This window comes from Bombina bombina, chromosome 11, assembly GCF_027579735.1.
Source record: "Bombina bombina isolate aBomBom1 chromosome 11, aBomBom1.pri, whole genome shotgun sequence".
NCBI classification, from domain to species: domain Eukaryota; kingdom Metazoa; phylum Chordata; class Amphibia; order Anura; family Bombinatoridae; genus Bombina; species Bombina bombina.
The window spans coordinates 39854563-39874197 of NC_069509.1; the positions used below are offsets into that span (position 1 = coordinate 39854563).

The 19635-nt window shown below is 41.7% G+C and overlaps 1 protein-coding gene across 1 annotated transcript in view; it reads right to left on the minus strand.

Annotated features, from left to right (window-relative positions):
• Positions 1-4502: 4502 nt before the first annotated feature.
• NFATC2IP (nuclear factor of activated T cells 2 interacting protein) overlaps positions 4503-19635 on the minus strand; it is a 43744-nt gene continuing 28611 nt past the window's right edge. Inside the window, exon 9 of the mRNA XM_053694295.1 lies at positions 4503-5934. Coding sequence (XP_053550270.1) covers positions 5773-5934 — 162 coding nt within the window. The 3' untranslated portion in view covers positions 4503-5772. The remainder of the gene's footprint in view (positions 5935-19635) is intronic.

Genomic DNA, 19635 nt, shown 5'->3' on the forward strand with positions numbered 1-19635 from the left:
AAGACACTCAGGGAGTGAAAAATAATAAATCTTTCCATGATTACTGCTTGAAGGGGCAGCGTCACAAAGAAAACGGAGGAGGAGACATTTTAGGAGAGCAGGGTTCATGCTACATTTCTTCCTTGCCTGTGATAAAGTGCATCCGTACTTTAGACATTGAATACAGCGGTGAGTGTGAGAGCTTTGTTTATTTAAGCTGTCAGGCTCATCTCCCCCCTCCCTCTTGCTGTGTTTACTTTCATGTGGAATCGGAGCCCTCAAAGTCACTAATCAAGCAAAGACAGCAAGAAGGAGGGGGGAGATGAGCCCGACTTTTTACTCACTGCTGTATTCAACGTCTGAAGAATTGTAACATACACGCTGCTCTCCTTAGTGCAGGGCTGAAGTGGGACAGAAGCAGCTGTGAAGTCTCGCACAGCTCCCAGCCAACGTTCGTTCACTCTGCTCCAGACCACTGTTTCTGTTGGTAAACTTGCAGCCTGGCGTGTGGCTTATATTGTTCCCTGTCTCCTCTCAGTTTCCTGTGTGAAGCTGCCCCTCCAAGCGCGATGTTTTTTACTTTGCTGTGCTTTTCTTTAACACTAAATGTATTATTAAAATTAAGGGGCCCAGCCGCTTCACCATTGGATGGGGGCAGATGCTAGATTTACATGAGCCATGCCTCATTTTATGGGCGGTCGTTACTGCTCATTTTTATGATAATTTAATCTTTAAAATTAAGGTATGTGAAAGCTTCATTAAAAAAACAAAACTGTTTTATTTGATTGCATTTATAGTAGTCTTTATATTAATATACTTTAATTAGGTTCAAATGGTAATCAATTTCTAACCCTTTAATCCAAGAAACTACCATTTTAATTCACTTGTGATAAAGCTATAAAACAATGCAAAATTAATGAATCAGCAAGTTCCTTTATAAAGTGCATTTTCAATTCACTAATTCCTCTTAAGATTTTGAGCTTTATAGGAGCAACGCTGCATATGGTGTGCGTTATCTAGTGTAAGTGTCACTTACCAGTAAAGCTGGGCAATGTGGTGACTGCTTGCTTGGTGTTGTGTCAGCTGCAGCTCTGCATCATGCATGTCTCCTGCCTGTAACACAGCTCCCTCTTCTAAGCAGGAGAAAATGTTTGAGCGTTGCCATGGTAACCCACGGCAACGCTCTAAGTAGTAGAAGACACAGCAGAAGAAGGAGGGGGGGCCCCAAGTCAAGACATTTTTGGGAAAAAAAATATAAAAAAAAAGTTTAAAAGAAACATAAAAAAAAATATTTCTGAAGATGGGGCCCCCCTTATGGGGTCGGTCAGTAGTTCCGTGCCTGAGGCTCTGAGCTACAAATAGATGAAGATAGAAAGAATAAGAGGGCGCTACAAATAGATGAGCTCCTCTCAGCTCAATGGCTTCAGTTCTGTGCAATAATTTTTCGCGTGCTGTTGAGGGGAGGAGCCTTGCAAAGCATCATCACGTGACTTCAGTGATGACTATCCGGACTCACGTGACTGAGCGATAACTTATACTGTCACAGCCTGCCTGATCGGTAAACACCTCCCACAGGCTGAAGTGTGTGATCAAGAGAGTATGGGGATGGGTGGAGGCTGGGAGCTGCGCCTGCAGGCAAATTTAATGAGGCGCATAGACACTGGCATATGTTAGCTACCGCACGTAGTACTACAAATTAAATATAATTTTTCCAATAGGGGGGCTATTGGAAAAATTATATTTTATTCAGATTTTTTTCTTCTTCTTGTGGGCGGGGGGCACGTGCGGGTGTGCACAATTGGAGGAGCCTCCACTGGTTGTTGTTGTTGTTGTTGTATTGGCTAAAAGGTATTATAGGATATAAAATGATTCAGCAGTTTAAAATAGAAATTCAAGGTCGTTTTTGTTAACTATTTAAACTAGTCAAGTTGCAATTTAACTATGTTAATGTTATACTATGTTCTGTTTTTCATGACCATATTTATTACTGGCCTTGTATGGCGTAAACTATTTGTTTAAATTTCATCATGCTGAATAAAAAAAAAAATTAAAAAAAAAAATTAAAAAAAAAAAAATTAAAAAAAAATAAATTAGCATTTTCTTTCTGAATCACCAAAAATGTGTCATGACCCTTTAAGAAACAAATGCCATTGGTCTGCAATTCTCCAGTAGCTTTAAGGGACATGAAATCCAAAGGTTTGCTTTCATTATTCATAGTGACGTGCTTCATCAAATTTACTTCAGTCCCATAGTATTCTCCGTTTTAAAAAAAAAAAAAAAAATACCTAGGCAGGTAGAGTGCATGTTTCTGGTGAAATATATGGCAGCCACACGCACACTTCTAAGCCTGCCTACCTGACATAGGTAGATGGAAGTAAATTGCTAACTTTTTTGTTATATATGAATCACAGATGTGCAGAGCCGCCATCAAGGGGTGACTCCTGTCAGGTGCCCCATGAGGCAAGCACAACTATTATTAAAAAAAATATATATAATTTTTTTTTACATTTTGGTAGCCACCAGAGGGCGCTACAACAGAGTGCTATTGAGTGTGGGACATGTCATTACAAGGAGTAAAGCATTAGCATTTCAGAGGATTTCAGAGTGTGCACTAAACCACTATGCACATTGTGCGACAGACTTGGCACTTGTTTGTACAGTGTATGCCCGAGTCAGAGGGTAGATCACTTTCCTTTGCATAGGAGGTAGGACTTAGTAAATGTTTATTTGTGCAATTTCAGATTGTAACTTCAGTGTGGTAGTTGTATGGTGGGGCCAGGAGTCCATAAAAAAACACAACTACTTTAGCAATATGCAGCAGTGTATTTATAATTTGACAATGCTGTAGAAATTCTATATTTAAAACCATGCAGAAATGTTTCCTCCTCAATACACAAAAATGGTAGGTGCCCTTTTGGCAGATATGATGCATTTTTTTTTATATATTTTAATTACATTCCAGTCTACTGCCCCTTTATGCAAGGACTTTCCAGATCCCAGGAGGTATTATATCTAATATTTTTACAACTGCATACAATGTTATACTCTCAGGCCAAGATTGGTCAGTGTTTGAAATGAGACAGGTTAAATTAACACTGTTCAGTTTACACTACAGCTGACTTAATTTTGAAATATATACAAACAAGCCTAAATCCTGCATTTAAACAGATCTAATGGTATAAGACTGAGTAACACAGCTTATGGTTCCACCAAGACCATAGAGAGCACAGCTGACAGATGAGAACATTTGCACACCATGTTTGAAGTGGTACTTTTCTTCATCTATCCATTCTGATATATCATTAATGTACAATTTTGAAGTCACAGAAGTAATTTTGTTTGCACATTTGCCAATAAGATTCTTTAAAAAGTGATCTCTTAATTTCTGCTATTTTTTATCATCATGCATGTCACACACTGTTGATTTACAGGATGGAAATGCGCAGAAATTTTACCTCCTGTGAGTGTCTGTTTATGTCTGAGTGTGAGGGAGTGTGCAAATGTCTTTGTGCATTTTCTGTGGCTCTCTCTGTGAGGGAGTGTGCAAATGTCTTTGTGCATTTTCTGTGGCTCTCTCTGTGAGGGAGTGTGCAAATGTCTTTGTGCATTTTCTGTGGCTCTCTCTGTGAGGGAGTGTGCAAATGTCTTTGTGCATTTTCTGTGGCTCTCTCTGTGAGGGAGTGTGCAAATGTCTTTGTGCATTTTCTGTGGCTCTCTCTGTGAGGGAGTGTGCAAATGTCTTTGTGCATTTTCTGTGGCTCTCTCTGTGAGGGAGTGTATGTCTGCATACTTCCTGTGGATGCCTCTGAGGGTGGGTGTGTATCTGTGTGTTTTATGTGGGTGTCTCAGTGAGGGTGGGTGTCTCAGTGAGGGTGGGTGTAGGTATGTCTTTATGCATTTTTTGTGTGTATGTCTTTGGGTGTTTCTGTATATGTGTGTATGTGCAAGAGAGTTTGTGTGTCCATTGTCTGTTCCTTTTTAGGACATTTTGACCTTACTACTGATTATTCACATCTTTCTACAGACTATGAGACCTTTCCGGAAGTTACCAATCCACCACTAAACCTTTAAATTATTCTTTAATCAGTTCAGGGACCTTCCTTTCAGCCCACTGCATGCTGTTAGCATCTTCCTTGCCAAAAAGATTATCAGAACGCCATATTTTGTAAATCTCTTTTTTTAACAAAACTGTAGCCTACCTCATTTCTTGACAGGTCAATGTAAACAAGTGCTGAGTGCGTTTGTGTTGTTTTTTTTGCGTGGCTGGTAGAGTGTCTATATGTGAATCCTTATGTGTGTGAGTGTGTCTGTGTTTTACTACCTTTACAAGTTTGACTACACTTAGTAATAAAGTGCATATATACATGTTTTAGTCACTTGGTCAAAAATGACATAAATGTCAAAGGTGGGTGGCAGTGCCCTGATCAATGGTTAAGTAAGGGACCCCAAAATTTCTAGTAGAAGCCCTGCAGATGTTTCAGGTCTGAAACAGATTTAAAAAAAAAAAGCACCTGAGACAGGGGTGTGATGGTTTGTCATTCATCCCTGTTTTTAACCACTTTATTTAAAATAACTGCTGCAATGTAATAGTTCTATTCCAGAATAGAGGGAACCCCCCCACAAATACATATGGAAACTTTACCTGTGTAATAGTCTGTATGGATCACCATAACTAGATTTGGACACTAGACAATTAACTGCAGATGAGTGAAGTAAATACATAATGAGTTTACAGAAATAAATTTGCCTTCATGCATCATGGAAGCCTCTCTACACACACACACACACACACACACCCCATGTTCTCTCTGCTAACAGTTTGATATAGACGTGTGGACATAGCACAACTTCTATAGTGACTGACTGTCAGGGCAAACTGAAGTTTGAGCAACCCAAAGATAGATGGCAAATTAGGCACATTCTACACATGACTGTACTTCCTTCTCAAGAACCCAAGCGTCAATCAAAACCAGTTATGCAGAATTTAAAGAATGTTCAAGTCCTGTTCATGAGAGGTAAAAGTTGCCTAACATACAAGGTTTCATGAACACAAGCAAGTTAATGCCAATTGCACTTGGCTTAAAACAACTCATTTTAAATCCCTGCCCTGCATGCAAGTGTTTTTCCTGCCACCCCCAAGCTGCTTTGAACTATTTAGGGACAACTATCTTCTAACATTGCTGGCACTTCTAAATTACAGCTTAGTGGGCTACAGTTAGTACAGATACACCCAATTGGGTGAAAAGAGAGGGCCAGGATACACCCTGGAATTTTATTATACAAAATAAAAACAAGAACATTTTATTGAGGACCCTAAACACGACTTGGAATTTCTATTTACAACAATAAGAACTGGGTAGAGGGAAAAAAATAAAAATTATATTGTACAAAAAGACAAAACTAATATAAATTGCTATTGATAGTCACTTTAAGAGGAAGTTTTATAGACCTTATATTATTGCACAAGAGCCCAATTTAATTTATCCTATAGCAATTAGCTAAGCAAGTGTGATCCACACACTAGAAGGCTGGATAAGTTGATACTTTTGTTTAAAGACAAATCTGGAACAGTCAGAGGACAAAAATATAAATTTGGAACAAAATATTGCCTAGAACCTGGAGAGACCATAAAATTAAGTCTGTGTTCCTATGGTCGCAATCCTGAGATTTATTTTGTGCACCAGACTCAAAGTTCACACATGCAGTAATCCTGACTTTCAGGGACCAGGCAGATGGATTAAGAGCTTCTTGCAAGAGGTTAAAAAAAAAACTGATCAGGATGAGGGATGGAGCTCAGAGCCAAACCTCAATAATATCATCAGTCTCTAAACCCAGTTCTTCTGCCGTGCTTTTCCCTTGTAGCTTTTTTCCTTCAAACATAAAGGAGACTTTTCCTCTCTTGGGCAAACCCGTTGCAGCATGATACTGATCGATTAGGGACTGGAGAGGCTCAGTCTGCAAAATAAAAAATAGTACAATTTAGTGGGATCAAAGTGATGTGGTTAAAAATGCTACATGAAGTGTCAACACCAATTCAATAAAGTAAAATGTAGGTTCATGCACGAGACAGATTTTACTTTGCTTGGGCAAAATGAATCAGTTGTCCCGTGCAGGCACTAAGCATGTGCAAGATACTGCAATACTGTGGGATGGTTGTGCCTAAGTAGCTTTAATGGGAATCTCAAAAGGACCGTGGCAGGAATGAAAAACCACAAATTTATAAAAAAACAAATGAAAGGCACAATTTAGATTGCTACACTACATAAATTTAGATTTTTTTTTATAAATACTACAACTACTAATAACATAGGAGAGTCCACAATAATAAATAAAAAAATTGCACATGAGAATACAACGCCTGTCCACCAGAAGGCAGCAAAACAACCCTAACATTCCTAAGCTTTGCTCCTCTCCCTGCTAGCCTCAACTAGGTTTTGCCTCTGCAAGTAGAGGGTGAAACGTTGAAGTACTCCTTTAAGAAGATGGTTAGGGGCTCTAGAACCAACCTGAGACCCATTATTCCCCTCTGTAGCATTTACATTTTATAGAAATTGTCCCCTCAGCATCTGAGAATAAAATGTCATCACCAGGCAAATGACCAGACTGTTCTAAATAAAACCATTTCACATGAATACCCAATTCAAGTTTGGTCCAGTTCCTGGATTTCAGTAACCTTTAAAGAGAGACTAAAATCAGTGGTTTTATTTCAGATACACTTAAAAGGCTTTTCTGATGCATGGTTTTAGGAGCTAAACAATGGCCCTGATCAAAGATTCTCCAGCTTTTTATAAGAAAAGATAGTGCAGACATCACAGGGGCTGAACTCTCTACATGCTTTAAGTAAGCAAAATGTATGTTTACCTGATAAATTATTTTCTTTCCTTGCATGGAGAGTCCACAATTCCATTCAGTTACTGTTGGGAATTCAACTCCTGGCCACCAGGAGGAGACAAAGACACCCCAGCAAAGCTTAAGTACCCCTCCCACTTCCCATACTCCCAGTCATTCAGCCGAGGGAATAAGGAAGAGAAAGAGGGACACTAGGGGTATATAGGTGCCTGAAGGTGCTGCCTTAAAAAAAAAATCCTGATTTTTTTAATAAAATTACTATAACACCTTAATTTTGCACACGTGACTGGTCTCTCCCTCTGAGCAGTCAGCGTTCCTGGGATGGCCTCGGGGAGGAGATGTCTAGCAGGTGATTGGTGTTACTGTAGCATGAGAGTGGCCCATCGGAATTTAGCACCGACACGACACCGGCTTTTCAATTACAGGTGGTGCTGTGGGATCATGATACTTCCTGTTCTGTCACTACAGTTCCTGTGAGCCCCACCTCTTCACATCAGAGGGAAAATATTAACTTGTTCTAATGTTTAAAATGCACTCAGGTCCCTGGGAGGCAGCTTAGAAAAGTCTATTTCAAATTAAAACAGTGCATAATAAAGCGGTACTTTATTTGCCTCTCAGCTGCCTCCCAGGGACCTCAGTGCATTTTAAACATTAGAACAAGTTAATATTTTCCCTCATACGTGAAGCTCACAGGAACTGTAGTGACAGAACAGGAAGTATCATGATCCCACAGCACCGCCTGTAATGTAAAAGCTAGTGTCATGTTGGTGCAAAATTCCAATGGGCCACTCATGCTACAGTAACCAGTCCACCAATCTGCTAGACACCTCCTTCCCAGTCTATGTCCCGCCCCTCCTCCCCAGGACCATCGACTGCTCAGAGGGAGAGAGAGACCTGTCACATGTGCGCTCAGGATCTTCTCTTCACTCGCCCCATGTGAACAAGCTTAGCAGCGACTGATGTCACTTCTGGGCGGGACTAAAAATTGCATACTCTCGCAGTTTTTAAACCGTGGCGATTAATGGTGCAGCCCTACTAAAGAGCTCCTTGTACCTCCCTGGTGGTTGATATAAACCACATAAGTTATGTTGTCAGATTTAAATCTGATAAACTGGACAGAACTCCGTGGAGGCCACACTACCAGAGCATTTTAGATTGTCCTTCCAATAAATATTCTGGAGTTAAGAGCAGACTCCTTCAGTGATCAGGATGCCTGACCTCTTAAGGGACCCCAAACTGCTCCCCAGCCCGAGAGGCTGGCACCCATAGTCGCAATCAACCAAGATGGTCTCAAAAAGCACATGCCTTGAGCCAGATGATCCCAACAAGGGCCACTAATATTCTCTTGTGAGGTTGTCTAGGACGATCCGAGATAGGTCCAAATGAACGCCGTTCCATTGTCGGAGCATACATAGTTGGAGGTCTCAGATGGAAGCAAGCAAAATTACTAAAATGTCCATGGAGGCCACCATGAGACAAAGTACTTCCATGCGCTGTGCTACTGAGGGACATGCAAAGGACTGAAGGGAAAGAAAGGCAGAGAGAAGTTTGGACTGTCACCTCTGTCAGGAAGATCTTCATGGAGACCAAATCTATGATTGTCCCTAGAAAACAGACCCTGGTATTTGGAACCAGGGAACTTTTGTCCAGATTCATCTTCCACCCGTGAGAGCGAAGGACAGACAACAGACCGTCTGTGTGAGATCTTGCCAAATGAAAATAGGGAGCCTGAACCAAGATATCGTCCAGGTGTTCTGTCTATAGGAACATGGAGGTATGCGTCCTTAAGGTCTATAGTGGCCATGAACTGACCCTCCTGGACCAAAGGAAGAATGGATTGGCTAGTCTCCATCTTGAAGAATGGAACCTTGAGGAATCTGTGGAGGCACTTTAGACCTAAAATACAGCAGAAGTTTCCCCTCTTTCTTGGGAACAACAAAAAGGTTGGAATAAAACCCCAAGCCCTGCTCTGCCGGAGGAACCGGAACAATCACTCCCAGAGAAGAAAGGTCCCTTACACATTGAAGGCTTTCTTTTTACTGGCATTGAGGATAGTCTTGATAGGAGAAATCTGCCTCTTGGCAGACAAGATTTGAAATCGATCTTCCTTGGGAGACCAAATCCAGGCATCCTGAAAGGAGGAAAGTCCCGGATCAAGCCGCCCCTTCATGCTATCTTGTTTTCAGAGGCAGGCTTCTTGGACTGTTTGTTCTTGTTCCATGGCTGGTTAGGCTTCCTGGAACTCTTGGTCTGGTCAGACTGACTTGGAGGAGGCCAAGGACTTCTGTCCCTTGAAATTGGGAAAGGAATGAAAATTAGAAGCCCGACTACCCTTTGGCCTAGACTTCTTATTCTGAGGAAGGAAGGCCCCCTTCCCTCCAGTCAGTGGAGATAATGAAATAAAATCCTGGACCAAATAAAGAGACTTTCCCTTAAAAGGTAAGGAAAGCAGTCTAGATTTGAAAACCATGTCTGCTGACCAGGACTTCAGCCACAAGACCTGAGGTCTTCGCACTCTGACAGACCTGCATACTGGCATTGCAAATAAAGTTATTTGCAAATTTTAAGGTCTTAATCCTGTCCTGGATCTCCTCCAAGGGAGTCTCCTCCAGAATCAGATCAGAAGTCACACCAATACGAAGCCGCTCCAGCAACTGCCGCTATGCCTGCCATAATAGACTTTGATGGAGGACATTTTTATTTAAATACCCCTCCAATATTTTATCCATGGGATCAATCAATGAGGTACTATCCTCCAGAGGGATAGTAGTTCTCTTGGCTAGGGTGGAGATAGCTCCACCCACCTTAGGAATGGTACACACTATAGCTCGAAAACAGAGTCAGACTGGAAACCTCTTTTTTAAAATAGGAGATGGAAAAGGTTTACCCGGCTTCTCCCATTCCTTACAAATGTCACATACGAGCCAGAACTGGAATAACGTAGAGACTTAGGTTTGACATCAAAAACCCTGTCCAGCTTAGTAACTTTAGGAGTCTGTTGTTGTGGGCTTTGAGACATCCAATATAGCTATTACCTCCTTAAGTAATAAACTGAGGTGTTCAATCTTAAACCTAATAACCTCTGATTCTACTGGACTGTCCAAAGCCAAGTCCGAATCAGATCTCACCTTCAGAGACCGCTGAGGTATGGCCATTCTCAGATATTTGAGATAAACAGAATAAAGCAGCCTTGGTGTTAGCAGGTTTCCTCTGAATCAGGAAACTCATCTTAGTCTCATAGTATATTAAAAAAAAAAAAAAAAAAAATATCCAGCAGAACAGCAGTGTATTAAACTAAATGCTTTGTACCAACCATTTTAAAATATGTTGAAATAAACAAGGACAAAACATCTTGACGCGTTGTACCCCCTAGTGGCGCTTACTCAGACTATGCTTTGTACCAACCATTTTAAATATGTTGAAATAAAGCTTTTTTTCTTTAAAATGGACAGAGTAAACAAAAACCCCTCATGTTTCAAATAGGGTATGTAATTTTAAACAACTTTCCAATTTACTTTTATCACTAAATTTGCTTTGTTCTCTTGGTATTCTTAATTGAAAGCTAAACCTTGGAAAGCTCATGTGATAATTTCTAAGCCTTTGAAGGCCACCGCTTATCACATGCTTTGTTTTTCACAACAGGGGAGAGCTAGTTCATGTAAGCCATATAGATAACATTGTGAGCACGCTTGTGGCAGACACTGCACTAATTGGCTAAAAAGAAAGTCAATAAATAAAATGTGATCAGGGGGCTGTCAGAAGATGCTTAGATACAAGGTAATCAGAGGTAAAAAGTATATTAATATAACAGTGTTGGTTATGCAAAACTGGGCAATGTTAAAGGGACAGTCAACTTAATTTTTGTTGGCTAATAAAGACAGTATCTATCTTTTTAATACACTGCTGTGCTGCTGGAGAACTTTACTAAGTTTGATCTGCAGTTGGTTCACTGCTTGGGAACCGGCATTGCACCCTGCTTACGTGCATTTTTTATTTGCTTCCGTATTTCTATTGTGATGTCTGACGTCACTAGTGAGAGACCAGGATCGAATGCTGCTGCTGAGTTTGGAGCGGCCCTTTGCTACTTTTAGTCTCTTACCTGCAATAAGTAAGGAACTCAGCGCAGCAGAAACAGCCGATGTAAGTTGTGCTGCAAAGTTTCCTGGTAAAAATATTCCCTCAGAAAAAAAAAAAAGACTGAGCTGAGCCACGTACAATATATTGTCTATTGAAGTTTATGAGTGCACGTCTGCAGCATTATATGGCTAAAATGATGCCCTATGTTACACAGCCACAAGGGCCCCAGATGGAATAAGTATTTGCTGCCATACAGTGCATTACACAGGCATGCTACCTTCCCTATGTATCCTCTTCAACAAAGACCACAAACACAAAGCTAAATTGTATGCCATCTGAATCACAAGAGAAAAAGTAAATTTATGCTTACCTGATAAATTAATTTCTTCTATGGTACGACAAGTCCATGGATCCCACAAGTAAACAGGAAGTGGCAAAGAGCACCACAGCAGAGCTGTCTATATAGCTCCTCCTTTAGCTCCACCCCCCAGTCATTCGACCGAAGGTACAGGAAGAAAAAGGAGAAACTAAAAGGTTCAGAGGTGACTGAAATTTAAAATAAAAAAATATAATCTGTCTTAAAATGAGGGCGGGCCGTGGACTCGTCGTACCATAGAAGAAATTAATTTATCAGGTAAGCATAAATTTACTTCTCTTCTATAAGGTACGACGAGTCCACGGATTCATCCTTTACTTGTGGGATACAATACCAAAGCTACAGGACACGGATGAACGGGAGGGACAAGACAGATGGTTAAACAGGAGGCACCACTGCTTGAAGAACTTTTCTCCCAAAAATAGCCTCCGAAGAAGCAAAAGTATCAAATTTGTAAAATTTGGAAAAGGTATGAAGCCAAGACCAAGTCGCAGCCTTACAAATCTGTTCAACACAAGCATCATTTTTAAAAGCCCATGTGGAAGCCACCGCTCTAGTAGAGTGAGCTGTAATCCTTTCAGGGGGCTGCTGTCCAGCAGTCTCGTATGCCAAACGGATAATGCTTTTCAGCCAAAAAAAGAAGAGGTAGCTGTAGCTTTTTGACCTCTACGTTTTCCAGAATAGACAACAAACAAAGAAGATGTTTGACGGAAATCCTTGGTTGCTTGCAAGAAAAACTTCAAAGCACAAACCACGTCCAAGTTGTGCAACAGACGCTCCTTCTTAGAGGAAGGATTAGGACACAGAACAACCAACTATTTCCTGATTGATATTCCTATGAGTAACAACCTTAGGAAGGAATCCAGGTTTGGTACGCAAAATCACCTTATGGAAAACAAGATAAGGCGAGTCGCATTGCAACACAGATACTTCAGAAACTCTTCGAGCCGAAGAGATAGCAACTAAAAACAGAACTTTCCAAGATAGAAGCTTAATATCTATGGAATGCATAGGTTCAAACGGAACCCCTTGAAGAACTTTAAGAACTAAATTCAGACTACATGGTGGAGCAACAGGTTTAAACACAGGCTTGATTCTAACTAAAGCCCGACAGAACGTCTGGAACATCTGCCAGACGCTTGTGCAGTAGCATTGATAAAGCAGATATCTGTCCCTTTAAGGAACTAGCCGATAGCCCCTTCTCCAATCCTTCTTGGAGAAAGGACAAAATCCAAGGAATCCTGATCTTACTCCATGAGTAGCCTTTGGATTCGCACCAATAAAGATATTTACGCCATATTTTATGATAAATTTTCCTAGTGACAGGCTTTCGAGCCTGAATCAAGGTATCTATGACCGACTCAGAGAAACCCCGCTTGGATAAAATCAAGCGTTCAATCTCCAAGCAGTCAGCCGCAGAGAAACTAGATTTGGATGCTGGAACGGACCTTGAATCAGAGGATCCCTTGACCTGGACCCGTAACGAGGAAGTTTGGCGTTCTGACGAGACGCCATCAGATCCAATTCTGGTGTGCCCCATTGCTGAATCAATTGTGCAAACACCTCCGGATGGAGTTCCCACTCCCCCGGATGAAAAGTCTGACGACTTAGAAAATCCGCTTCCCAGTTCTCCACTCCTGGGATATAGATTGCTGATAGATGGCAAGAGTGAGTCTCTGCCCATCGAATTATTTTGGTAACCTCTATCATCGCTAGAGAACGCTTTGTTCCCCCTGATGATTGATATATGCTACAGTCGTGATATTGTCCGACTGGAATCTTATGAATCTGGCCGAAGCCAGCTGAGGCCACGCCTGAAGCGTGTTGAATATCGCTCAGTTCTAGGATATTTATCGGGAGGAGAGCCTCCTGAGTCCACAAACCCTGTGCTTTCAGGGAATTCCAGACTGCACCCCAGCCCAATAGGCTTACGTCCGTCGTCACTATGACCCATGCTGGCCTGCGGAAACACATTCCCTGGGACAGATGATCCTGTGACAACCACCAAAGAAGAGTCTCTGGTCTCTTGATCCAGATTTATCTGAGGAGATAAATCTGCATAATCCCCATTCCACTGTTTGAGCATGCATAGTTGCAGTGGTCTGAGATGCAAGCGAGCAAACTGAACTGTATCCATTGCCGCTACCATTAGTCCGATTACCTCCATACTCCAGATAAGGCGCCACTGCTATGCCCCGCGGCCTTAAAACCGCTAGAAGGGACCCTAGCACCTTTGTGAAAATTCTGGGAGCTGTGGCCAACCCGAAGGGAAGAGCCACAAACTGGTAATGCTTATCCAGAAAGGCGAACCTGAGGAACTGGTGATCTTTGTGGATAGGGATGTGTAGATAAGTCCACGGTGGTCATATATTGACCCTCCTGGATCATTGGTAAAATAGTCCGAATGGTCTCCATCTTGAAAGATGGGACTCTGAGGAATTTGTTTTAGGATCTTGAGATCTAAAATTGGTCTGAAGGTTCCCTCTTTTTTGGAAACCACAAATAGATTGGAGTAGAACCCCTGCCCCTGTTCTGTTTTCGGAACTGGGCAGATCACTCCCATGGTATATAGGTCTTCTACACAGACAATTGAGAAAGATGGAATCTCCCCCTTGGAGGAGAATCTTTGAAATCTAGAAGATACCCCCCTGGGTAACGATTTCTAAAGCCCAGGAGTCCTGAATGTCTCTTGCCTGAGCAAAGAGAGAAAGTCTGCCCCCTACTAGATCCGGTCCCGAATCGGGGGCTACCCCTTCACGCCGTCTTGGTGGCAGCAGCGGGCTTCTTGGCCCGTTTACCTTTGTTCCAAGTCTGGTTAGGTCTCCAGACTGACTTGGATTGAGCAAAATTCCCCTCTTGCTTTGCAGCAGGGGAAGAGGTAGAGGGACCACCTTTGAAGTTTCGAAAGGAACGAAAATTATTTTGTTTGGTCCTCATCTTATTTGTCTTATCCTGAGGAAAGGCATGGCCTTTCCCTCCAGTGATGTCTGAAATGATCTCTATCAGTTCAGGCCCGAATAGGGTCTTACCCTTGAAAGGGATGGCTAAAAGCTTAGATTTTGATGACACATCAGCAGACCAGGACTTGAGCCATAACGCTCTAAAATGGCAAAACCCGATTTCTTTGCCACTAATTTAGCCAGTTGAAAAGCGGCATCTGTAATGAAAGAATTAGTTAGCTTGAGAGCCCTAATTCTATCCAGAATATCATCTAATGGGGTCTCAACCTGAAGAGCCTCGAACCAAAAAGCAGCTGCAGTAGTTATGTAAACAATGCACGCTATAGGTTGGAGAAGAAAACCCTGATGAACAAAAATTTTCTTAAGGAGACCCTCTAATTCTTTTATCCATAGGATCTTTGAAAGCACAACTGTCCTCAAAAGGTATAGTTGTACGCTTAGCCAGGGTAGAAATAGCTCCCTCCACCTTAGGGACAGTCTGCCATGAGTCCCGCATGGTGTCCAATAAAGGAAACATTTTCTTAAAAGTAGGAGGGGAAGCGAACGGATAACCTGGTCTATCCCACTCCTTAGTAACAATGTCCGAAATCCTCTTAGGGACCGGAAAAACATCAGTGTAGGCAGGAACCTCTAGAAATCTGTCCATTTTACACAATTTCTCTGGAACTACAATAGGGTCACAATCATCCAGAGTCGCTAAAACCTCCCTGAGCAACAAGCTGAGGTGTTCTAGTTTAAATTTAAAAGCTGTCATATCTGAGTCTGAGGGAACATTTTTCCTGAATCAGAAATCTCTCCCTCAGACAGCAAATCCCTCACCCCCAACTCAGAACATTGTGAGGGTACATCGGATATGGCTAATAAAGCGTCAGAGGGCTCAGCATTTGTTCTCACACCACACCTACTGCGCTTCCCCTGCAACCCAGGCAGCTTAGATAAAACCTCTGTGAGGGTAGTATTCATAACTGCGGCCATATCTTGCAGGGTGAAAGAATTAGACGCACTAGAAGTACTTGGCGTCGCTTGTGCGGCCGTTAATGGTTGTGACACTTGGGGAGAATTAGATGGCATAACCCGATTCCCTTCGGACTGAGAATCATCCTGCGACATACTTTTAGAAGCTAAAATATGTTCTTTGCAATTTATTGACCTATCAGTGCATGAGGGACACATTCAAGTGGGGGTTCCACAATGGCTTCTAAACATATTGAACAATGACTTTCCTCAATGTCAGACATGTTGAACAGGCTAGTAATGACTACAAGCAAGCATAATAAACACTATTTAGTGAAAAAATAAATCTTAAAAAACGGTACTGTGCCTTTAAGAGAAAAAAAAAGCATACACGTTCTGCAAAACTGCTTTAAAATGCACCAAATTTTTCAAATTTTTGATAGCAGACTATATGTGTAGTTAAGTTTGCCCCACAAGAAAATTTAACATTTAACCCTTTATTGTGCAAACCGGATTGAATTAAGGCCTAAATCCGGAAAAAAACACCCCCAGCACCTTGCCACAGCCCTGCTGTGGCGCCTACCTGCCCTCAGGGATAGTAAATATGGGGTTAAAGCTTCGATTTGGCCCAAAACATCCACAAGGGCCCTCAGGAGTTGGAGCTTGCTGAGTGAAAACTGCGCATCTGAGGCGCGAAAATAGGCCCCGCCTATCTCACTCGATGTCTCTACAGCCTCAAAGAACCGCACACGAGCGGTTTTAAACTAGCCATGTGGGTTCCGACACCCAAAAAAAAGCCAAGCGTACCCTCAAAGTTGCCCACAAACATTCAAAACTCAGTGTCAACCATTTTTTAATTAGCCCCTTATGCAAGCTTAGTAATGCCCTTCTATAGCTCTTAGGATTACTGCTTACCCTTATGGGGATACTGTCAGCCTTTCTGAAATACAGTCTCTACAGAAAAAATGACTGAACATACCTCACTGCTATATAGCATGAAAACGTTCCTCATACTGAAGTTTCCTGTACTCCTCAGCCTCTGTGGGAACAGCACTGGATCTTAGTTACAAATGCTAAGATCATCATCCTCCAGGCAGAAGTCTGCATCCATCTGCTGCCTGAGTAAATAGTACACACCGGTACCATTTAAAACAAAAAAACTCTAGCTTGAAGAAATTAAAGACTAATATTTTATCACCTCTTTCACTTTACCCTTCCTAGTACTTAGAGTAGGCAAAGAGAATGACTGGGGGTGGAGCTAAGGGAGGAGCTATATAGACAGCTCTGCTGTGGTGCTCTTTGTCACTTCCTGTTAGCAGGAGGATAATATCCCACAAGTAAAGGATGAATCCGTGGACTTGTCGTACCTTATAGAAGAAAGTTTTCATGTCTCTTTAAAAAAAGATTGCAAACTTAAATGGAAATTTTGTGCCCATGATTATATAGAAATAAAGGTTCTGTCATGCTAAAACTTGTGTTGGAATCTAATTATAAACAATTTTTAATCACTCATGCAAATTTATGGCTATATTATATTTGGGGGATGCTTCCCAGAAAATATGGCAGCTTTATGTAACAAAGAGAACTGACTGTAGAAGATTGACAGCGTCTATGTATAGCGGTTTTAGGATTAGGACTTGCTAAAATCCTAGCTCAAGATAACTCACATGACATGTGCCACATGGGATTTTAACCTGTGGAACCCTACGAAGGATCTTTGAATAACTTTTATAGTTTTTATTAAATCAATGATATCACAGTGAATTAAAGAGGTGAAATTAATTCATATGAGGTCTCTATGCAAGTGACTTTCCCTTACAAAGACCTGCATCAGAATGTATGCTTAACATCTCAAATCAAGGGGCACCTTCACAACGTATGTAGCAGAGAAAAAAAACAAAAAAACAAACAAAAAAAACAAAGTGTACACATCACCATCTTCAATATCAATTCTAGAGCTTTAAAGTATCCTATGAGATCGCCCTGCAAAATTTGTGAAGACAAGTGGAGCACAGTTTTGTCACATCCTATAAATCTATTCAGTGACAGCAAGTAGTCATCTGCCAAATGTGTTCAGCCAATCAAGTTCTATAAACAATCAACTAGGCTTAAAGGGACACTGAACCCAAATTTTCTCTATTGTGAATCAGATAGAGCATGACATTTTATGCAACTTTCTAATTTACTCCTATTATCAAATTTTCTTCATTCTCTTGGTATCTTTATTTGAAATGCAAGAAAGTTTAGATGCCGGCCCATTTTTGGTGAACAACCTGGGTTGTCCTTGCTGATTGGTGGATACATTCATCCACCAATAAAAAAGTGCTGTCTAGAGTAATGAAAAAAAAAAAAAAGGAAATTTATTCTTACCTGATAAATTGATTTCTTTTACAATACGATGAGTCCACAGATTTCATCCTTACATGTGGGATATCGCCTCCTGGTCAGCAGTAGGAGGCAAAGAGCACCAAAGCAGAGCTGCATATATAGCTCCTCCCTTCCCTCCTACTCCAGTCATTCGACCGAAGTTAGGAAGAGAAAGGAAAAGCCAAGGTGCAGAGGTGAAAAAACAGGGTGGGCCGTGGACTCATCGTATCGTAAAAGAAAATCAAATTTATCAGGTAAGAATAAATTTCCTTTTCTTTTACAAGATACGATGAGTCCACGGATTTCATCCTTACTTGTGGGATACAATACCAAAGCTATAGTACACGGATGAAAGGGAGGGACAACACAGTGAACCTAAACAGAAGGCACCACTGCTTGAAGAACTTTGCTCCCAAAAACAGCCTCAGACGAGGCAAAAGTATCAAATTTGTAAAATTTGGAAAAAAGTGTGCAGAGACGACCAAGTTGCAGCCTTGCAAATTTGTTCAACAGAAGCATCATTTTTGAATGCCCATGAGGAAGCCACTGCCCTAGTGGAATGAGCCGTAATACGTTCAGGAGGCTGCTGTCCAGCAGTCTCATATGCAAAACGGATGATACTCTTCAGCCAAAGAGAAAGAGGTAGCCGTAGCTTTCTGACCCCTACGCTTCCCAGAAAACACAACAAACAGGGAAGACAACTGACGAAAATCCTTAGTCGCCTGCAAGTAGAACTTCAAAGCACGGACCACATCTAAATTGTGTCCTAATCCTTCCAAGAAGGAGTGACTGTTACATAAAGGAGGAACAACAATTTCCTGATTAATATTTTTGTTAGAAACAACCAGGTTTGGTACGTAATACCACCTTATCAGAATGGAAAATAAGATAAGGAGAATCATATTGTAATGCCGAAAGCTCAGAAACTCTGCGAGAAGAAGCAATAGCAACCAAAAATAAAAACTTTCCAAGATAATAACTTAATGTTCTTCAAGGGGTTCCGTTTGAACCTATGTATTCCGTAGATATTAAGAACTAAATTCAAACTCCAAGGAGGAGTAATTGGTCTAAACACAGGCCTGATCCTAGTCAGAGCCTGACAAAAAGCATTGAACATCTGAAAGACGCTTGTGTAGCAAAATAGATAAAGCAGAAATCTGTCCCTTTAAGGAACTTGCTGACAACCCTTTCTCCAATCCATCTTGGAGAAAAGAAATTCTGGGAATCCTGACCCGACTCCATGAGTAGCCCTTGGATTCGCACCAATAAAGATATTTACGCCATATCTTATGGTAAATCTTTCTAGTAACAGGCTTACAAGCCTGAATCAAGGTATCAATGATAAAATCAAGCATTCCATCTCCAAGCAGTTAGCTGCAGAGAAACTAGATTCGGATGATGGAAGGGTCCCTGAATGAGAAGGTCCTTCCTCAAGGGAAGCTTCCACGGTGGCTGAGATGACATTTCCACCAGATCGGCATACCAAGTTCTGCGAGGCCACACAGGAGCAATAAGGATCACTGAAGCCCTCTACTGTTTGACTCTAGCAATCACCCGAGGAAGGAGAGCAAATGGGGGGGGGGGCACGTAAGCTAGACTGAACGACCAAGGCACTGCTAAGGCATCCATCAGCTCTGCCTGGGGATCCCTGGACCCGTATCTCGGAAGTTTGGCATTCTGACGAGATGCCATAAGATCCAACTCCGGTCTGCCCCATCTGAGAAGCAGGTTGGCAAAAACCTCCGGATGAAGTTCCCATTCCCCCGGATGAAAAAGTCTGTCTGCTTAGAAAATCCGCTTCCCAGTTTTCCACACCTGGGGATGTGGATCGCTGACATACAACAAGCGTGAGCCTCTGCCCATTGAATAATCTTGGATACTTCTGTCATCGCCAAGGAACTCCTTGTTCCTCCCTGATGATTGATGTAAGCTACAGTCATAATGCTGTCCGACTGGAATCTGATGAATTTGGCCGAAGCCAACTGAGGCCAAGCCTGAAGCGCATTGAATATTGCTCTCAACTCTAGGATACTGATGGGAAGTAGAGACTCCGATCGAGTTCATACACCCTGA